The 8,000-nt window shown below is 41.5% G+C and overlaps 1 protein-coding gene across 1 annotated transcript; it reads left to right on the top strand.

The window, feature by feature from the left end:
- Positions 1 to 903: 903 nt before the first annotated feature.
- LOC134635401 (uncharacterized) lies at positions 904 to 5,415 on the top strand. The gene is made up of 2 exons (XM_063484785.1): positions 904 to 1,047; positions 4,921 to 5,415. The coding sequence occupies exons 1-2, from the start codon at positions 904 to 906 to the stop codon at positions 5,413 to 5,415; spliced, it is 639 nt and encodes a 212-aa protein (XP_063340855.1).
- The last annotated feature ends 2,585 nt before the right edge of the window (positions 5,416 to 8,000 follow it).

The following is an 8,000-nucleotide window of genomic DNA, read 5'->3' as shown; positions in this document are numbered from 1 at the left end:
TTGCAAGCATATTCTCTTTTCTTACCCGGGAGTTGTAATGTCATGAAAACATTGCAATACATGCAGGAACTGGACATGCCAATGAACATGAAAATCATTTTGTGCAAATTGCCATATAAAATGAGAGAGAAATGGAGAGCCTTTGCATATGATATATTGGAAATTTCTAAACACAGAGCTCGGTTTCAAGATTTGGTTGCATTTATTGAAAAGCAGGTGAAAATTCTTTCGGATCCTTTATTTGAGGACATTCAGAATGTAAGGTTGACGATCCCTGTCTCAAAGGTTGACAACAGACTGAAGTCACAACCAATCAAACAAGTTAAAGGGAACAGGTTTGCTGCTACAGTCACACCCATGAACATGGATAAAACCTATAGCACGGAAAGGCTGATTACCACAGTGACCCATGACTTTACAGTAAAGCCATCTTGTGTCTGCTGTACTCAACGGCACACACTGGAGGAGTGTCAACAGTTTCAGTGGAAGAAGCACAGAGACAGAATGCTTTTTCTAAAGGAGAAAGGGCTGTGTTTTGGTTGCTTAGGTGCTGGGCACATAAGTAAGGACTGAGCTAAGCGTTTGACATGTAGGACATGTGGTAAAGGTCATCCCACTGTCTTCCATATTGATAACAATGGTGTAAGTCCAGAATCCTCTGGAGAGCCCTCCTCTTCAAAGAATGTAACTCCTATGAAAACTTGTGGTCATACAGGGGCCGGAAGAGACAGCGGTTTGCTTTCCATTCTGCCAGTGCCAGTTCAAATAAAGTCTGTTAAAAGTAGTCATGTCATAGAGACGTATGCTTTTTTAGATCCTGGCAGTTCAGCTAGCTTCTGTTTAGAGCACCTCGTACAAAAGCTAAATCTTGTGGGCAGAAGAACTCACTTTCTGATACAAATGATGGGTCAAGAAAAGGTTGTCTCTGCCCACTCACTTACTGGTCTTGAAGTTTCTGGTTTGGGCAGCAATGCCTTCTATGAACTAGAAGTCCTAACACAGGAAAAGATGCCTGTCACCATAGATAACCTTGTAAAAGAAGATCTGGTCAGGTGGCCATATCTGTCAAAGGTTCAAATTCCCCACATAATGGCTAATATGGACTTGCTGATTGGATGCAACGCTCCCAAGTTATTGGAACCATGGGAGGTCATTCATAGCCAGGGGAATGGCCCATATGCTATAAGAACGGCATTGGGTTGGGTCATAAATGGGCCCATGGAAGATGGTAAAAGCAACTTGGACAGCGAGCACCCATCAACAGTTGTAAATAGGATATCTGTTTGTAAGATGGAGGAAATGTTGAAAAGTCAATATAACTATGACTTTAATGAAAAGGTTACAGAGGAAAAGGGTTTGTCAAGAGAGGACCTCAAGTTCATGAAGATCATGGAAGAATCTGCAACAATGGAAGATGGACACTACTGTTTGAAGTTACCTTTTAAAAAGGATAACATGAAGATGCCAAACAATTTCTCCATAGTTAAACAAAGACTGCAAAGTCTAAAACGAAAACTTCTCAACAATGAACAGTTGCATAAAGAATATAAAAACTTTATGGACGAGATGATAAGTAACGGATATGCAGGGCAAATACCTTCACAGCAGCTGGCTTGCGAAAATGGAAAGAAGTGGTACATTCCTCATCACGCAGTCTACCACCCCAGGAAAGGATCTATAAGAATTGTACTTGACTGTGGGGCATCATTCCAGGGGACATCATTAAACAAGCAGCTCTTACAGGGTCCTAATTTCACAAGCACATTGCTTGGGGTTTTGCTTACATTTCGACAGGATTCAGTCGCATTTATGGTGACATAAAGGCAATGTTTTATCAAGTTAAAGTTGCCAAAGAAGACAGAGACTTTCTGCGTTTTTTGTGGTGGCCAGATGGAGATCTGAGCTTCGCATGACTGTTCATCTGTTCGGTGCAGTATCACCCAAGCTGCGCCAGTTTCGCTTTGAGAAAAACAGCTGAGGACAATCAAACTGAATTCCTAGACGAGGTATGTGAAACGGTAAAAGAAAACTTCTATGTGGACGACTGTTTGAAGAGTGTGGCCTTCACCTCAGATGCTATTGATTTGGTCAAAGATCTTTCAGCACTTTGTCAAAGGGGAGGATTTACACGGACCAAGTGGGTCAATAACAATCGCACCCTGTTGCAAAGTATCCCAGAGGAGCAAAGGGCTAAAGACTTAAAGGAATTAAATCTTGACAGAGACAAACTTCCTGTAGAAAGAGCTCTGGGCTTGCAGTGGTGTGTGGAAACTGATACATTCAACTTTAAAATGGAAGTTCCTCAAAAATCCTGTACTAGACGTGGAATGTTGTCAATATCAAGCTCTATTTACGATCCATTGGGATTTCTTGCACCAGTCCTGCTGCCTGCCAAAAGAATGCAGCAGGAGCTTTGCAAAAGGAAATTGGGATGGGATGAACCAATACCCCAAAACATGTTGCAAAAGTGGAAAAGTTGGCTCAGTGATTTGCAAATGCTTTCTCATTTCAAGGTTAAAAGGTGTATACAACCAAGAGGGTTTGGACCTCTCACATGCACAGCTACACCATTTTTCAGATGCCTGTGAATCTGGATATGGAACTGTGTCATATCCGCGCATGCAAGACAGTAAGAAATCCATCCATGTAGCATTCTTGGTGGGCAAGGCAAGGGTTACACCTCTAAAACCTGCCACTATTCCACATCTGGAACTTGCAGCGGCTGTAGTTGCCGTCCGAGTGGATCTCATGTTAAGGGCTCAGTTGAGAATGAAACTCGAGCAATCTGTATTTTGGACAGATAGTACATCTGTACTCAAATACATAATGAATGAGAATAAACGATTCCTTACCTTTGTGACAAACAGAGTCTCATTCATTGCAACTGCAACTAAACGATCACAATGGAGATATGTAAGCTCAAAGGAAAATCCAGCAGATGATGCTACAAGAGGGCTCAAGGCTGGGAACATTGTTCATAGCAGCCACTGGATCGAAGGACCAAGCTTTCTGCAGAAGCCAGAAAGTGATTGGCCGACCAATCTAGTAGAATGCTCCTTAGAACGAGAGGACCCTGAAGTCAAAAGGGAGGCCACAGTGAATGTTACTCCAGTAAAAGACTCGCTTGATGCTACATGTCAATTTATGTTGTACTTCTCAGACTGGAGAAGGCTCAAGGTTGCTGTTGCTTGGTTCCTTAGACTGAAGGCAATCCTTCATTCAATGAGAGATAAGAAAAGAAGACCGCAACCAGATAACCAGATAACCCACCATTCACCAATGTCGGAGTTGATTACTTCGGACCTATTGAAGTGAAAAGAGGAGGTACAGCTAAACGTTCTGGAGTCATTTTCACCTGTTTAGCCAGCCGAGCGGTGCACTTGGAAGTGGCTAACTCTCTAAGCACAGATGTCTGCATTAATGCTTTGTGCCGTTTTGTGAGTCAGAGAGGTCAAGTTGCGCACATCCAATCGGATAATGGAACCAACTTTGTTGGAGCAGACAGAGAGTTAAGGGAGGCTCTTGAATCGCTGAAACATACCCAAATAAAAGATGCTTTGCGACACATTGGAATAGAATGGAGTTTTAATCCGCCTGGAGCATCACACCATGGTGGAATTTGGAAACGTATAATTCGTATGGTCAGAAGGATTCTGAGATCCGTCCTTCAGCAACAACAGTTGGACAACGATGGATTAAGTACAGTTCTGTGTGAAATTGAAGCGATTTTTAAATGACAGACCCATCACAAAGCTTTCTGATGATCCAAAAGACCTAGAGCCACTTACACCAAATCACATCCTCCTGATGAAAGGAAAACCATCTTTACCACCTGGAGTATTTGACCCTCAGGATATGTATCTAAAGAAAAGACTGAAACAGGCTCAGTACATCTCAGATCTTTTTTGGAAACGATGGATACGCGAATACCTGCCTTTGTTACAGGAGAGACAAAAATGGAACCAAAAGAAGAAAAATCTAAAACCTGGAGATATAGTCATTATAATGGATTCTTCTGCACCACATGGTTCCTGGCCACTTGGAAGAGTTCTGGAAACCATTCACGACAATAATGGACTTGTACGATCTGTACGTTTAAAAACAAAGACTAACATTCTTGAAAGACCTGTAACTAAACTTTACCTGTTACATAAGACTGTAGTGTAAAAGTGTATTTAAGTGCTCTGTTTACTTGTGTTTATTTATGTGTATCTATATGTCTAAAGTCGACTGTATTAGTGGCTCCTTATTTTCTTTGTGATTAGAATTGCCATGTCTGATAGCCATTGCAATTAGGGGCCGGGGTGTAGGAGCCATTTTTGGGTTGATACCTTATGTTGCCGCTAGAGGTCACCTTTTCAGTTTTCTGTATGGTAGGTTTATGTAAAGGTATTTAAGGTAGATGTACGTAATCAGCGTCAGGTGTGTTGTTAATCATAAGAAGGCAAACAGTTTGTGAACGCTGCGCTGTTATGTTAACATGATGTTGGAATAAAGACCAAAAAGGACAAGATAAGTACTGCTGGAGTTATTGGATTGTTTAATTAATCCATGCATACCAGTGACATCGCGTCACGCCCCATTAACAAACACCTCAGTGGCTTCAAGCGTAGGCTTAGCCTCTACAGAGGTGATCAGGGGAAGTGGAAACACATGTGGAAACTGTAATAAAAATAATGACGCCAAGGTGGAAGTAAAACTAAGGGTCTAGAAAATAGAAATTTTAAAATAAGAGGATGACAGTGTGACAGTGTACTATGTCACACGACGAAAATATTCGAAAGAGTCATCGATGCACGTCTTCGGGAAATTGTCAACGTCACCCCCAACCAATGCGGTTTCGTAAAGGGATGTGGAACAACTGACGCCATACACACCGTCCGAGCATGAATAAATGCAGCCTGGTTAAAATGGCGACAGGTCACTGGTGTCCTTTGCGACAGAAGAATGCCAGATCGACTCAAGGGAAAAATCTACAAAGCGGTGGTCCGCCCAGTAGCCCTGTATGGTTCCGCATGTTGGCCCGCATTGACCACACATGAACAGGCCCTAAACACCATGGAGATGCGCATGCTCCGATGGAGCCTGGGAATTACAAGACGGGACCGTGTTACGAACAAAGACATACGGAAGCGACTAGGTGTAGCCCCAATTAAGGAAAAGATGCTCAAGTCCCACCTGAGGTGGTATGGACACGTGATTCGAAGCGATGAGAACTCTGTAGCAAAAACGGCAATGATGATCGACCCAGAAGGATGCCGGCCCCAAGGCAGACCGAAGAAACGGTGGATGGACAAAATAAAGGAGGACATTAAGACCATCAACGCATCACCTGAGGACGCCTTGGACAGAACCAAATGGAGAAACCTTTGCCGAAGAGCGGACCCTGCACCAGCGGGAACAACGCTAGGATGAAGAAGAAGAAGTGTGACAGTGGAAAATAGTTACACAGCTAAAACATTCTATTTTTCTGTTTCTCCTTTTGTGTGTTAGATTTCCCTAAAAACAGGAAATGTAAATTAACTGCACCAAACCCAAAATAATCAAAGAATTTCACGTTGCAGCTTCGTTCCAGCAACAGTCTTAATAGTACTTCTTTCTTTTTTTTCCATTTATCATTCTTGCCCTTTGTCATGAGGCTAAATTGCAAACACCACCTTGCAATTGGTACATAATTACATCCCTGCTCTGCCACTTTTCACCCTCAGCTCCGCTTGATTCTTTACCTGTGTCATTAGATGTGGAGAGCTCAGGGCACAATGGCTTGGCTTTGGAACACAGTGGAGGGTGTAATTGCACTCGGCTTTGATTACCTCTCATTTGGAGCTGCCTGTTCAATAGCCATTACATGCAGACGCTCCTCTAGCCACTCCTTAATGGCCCACTGGTTCAGTTTTCATTTGCACCGCAAACTGCTATGACTTTTAAGCTCACAAAAGCCTGAGTTCAACTCACAGCTGCTCGGGTCCTTTCTCTCACCACTCCTGATTGATTGGCATGGTAGTAGACACACATTCAATATATAGCTTTTTTAAATAGAATAGTGCCAGGCTGAAGTGCTAATGCTGAGCAGGAAATCGAGCACAAGTTATTAAAGAAGACTTTTATAGAGTTAAGCCACTATGGATTAAAAGAGGTTAAAAAAATGACTGCAGGTTTTGTGTCAGCCATTAAATTTGATGTGACAGAACCTGATCTGCACTGCTTCATCCATTATAGTCATGCTGCTAACAGGTGGCCTCTTGAATTTAGCCATGTGGTGAGCCTTGAAGAGCCAGGTTTCTTTTTCGATTGTATGTTAATATCAGATGAAACCTGTAGTCCCTCAGCTATTTGCCAGTTTTATAAGTATTATTGTATTGATGGTTTGAAAAACGGACAAACAGCAGGACTAAGATGTTTATGCAATAGCCATCAATTACATAAAACATTAATTTGACATAACACACAAGAGTAATTATAGTCACCGTCCCATGACATAATGATATTGCCGTTATACTGATAAGTCATAAATAAATAAGCAACTTTCCTTGCTAGTTTTAGCTACGTTTTCCTTACTGCATTTAAATAATGTTTTAATGTTTCAGTCTCAGTGACCACACAATAGGAGTGTGCTTAATAATAACAATGCTCTTTAATGTTATACATAATATACATCATTTTCCAGGTAACATTCACCCACACTGCTGCTTTATCCACTCCAGCTGTGTTGCTTTGAGCCTGTATCAGGTGTTTGAGTTGTTTTCAAACATTTTGTTCTTTAATTTATAAAACATGGTGCTGTGCTACCACTAGACCTGTCATTTCTGTAATCCTGTAATTTCTGTATACAAGATTTAGATTGTTTATTATATTGTTGGTTTATACACCTTTACGTATGTATATATACACCAAATTCCTTGTATGTGTTTGTAGATATGCTTGGCCAATAAAAGTGATTCTGATTTTGATTCCGTGCATGCATCTAAGACAGTTTGTTTTAGGTGAACGTGCTCAGCCAATTAAGGGCGTTTTCACACCTCTGGTGTTTAGCCCGTTTAAATCGAACTCTGTTTGGTTTTCCCTCTTCGTCCAGTTTATTGGTGTAGGTGTGAACACAGTAATCACACTCAGCTGTGGACCAAAACAACTGCACCAAGACCCTTTGAAAGAGTTGAGGTCTTGGTGCGGTTCCAAATGATGGTGTGATGTGATCCGACCACAGTCTGACCAACTACAAGAGGTACGTTTAAGCTAGAAAACCTTCTGTAGCCACGTATGCTTTGCATTCTGGGATGAGTCAGGGTACTATAGATGTGCAAACGTCTGTACGGGCTAGCAGCTAGCCGTAAAATGAGTGTGAATTCTGTGTTCTCTGCACATTCTTCCTATATTTACTTCTGTTGCTCCCACACACACATGTGGCCAATAAGGGGACTGAACATTCTCACGTGGTTTATAGTGCCTCCATGTTTCTTGGAGATGACTTGAATTTTTCCCTGTGTGAAAATTTAAATGAACAGATCGTGGGGAAAAGATAAAAATATATAAGCTCATTAACTGAATCGGACTACCATAAATAAACTATAGGTGTAAAAATGCTCTAAGACACTTTCAGCTGACTTATCCAGTTGATAATCAGCTTAGAACGGTGAGACTGCTTAGACTGCTTGATGTTATTGTGACTGAAGCCAGATAAAAAAATACATCCTTTGTTTAGCTGTGTACAACAGGTCCCAAGAAGAGCTAGACCGAGTACACAGTATATACCAATCACATACAGCAATAAAACCACTGATAGGTGAAGTAAAGATATTGTTGTTTGTTTTGTTTTTAACAAAGCTCTTTTGATGGAAAAACTTGATTGTTCCTGATAGTGATATGGATGGTACATGTACCACAGACCTAAACACTGTTACAGACCAAGCCACAGCTTTCTCTTACATCAATGTCCTCTCCACATTTGGACAATATGCCCAGCTACAAAAACTGCAACAGCAAACTGTAAACAGCTCAAAAAA

The sequence above is a fragment of the Pelmatolapia mariae genome, linkage group LG10_11, assembly GCF_036321145.2.
Source record: "Pelmatolapia mariae isolate MD_Pm_ZW linkage group LG10_11, Pm_UMD_F_2, whole genome shotgun sequence".
NCBI lineage: Eukaryota > Metazoa > Chordata > Actinopteri > Cichliformes > Cichlidae > Pelmatolapia > Pelmatolapia mariae.
Note: the sequence above shows the minus strand (reverse complement) of the source record. Positions and strands in the feature narration are given on the sequence as shown.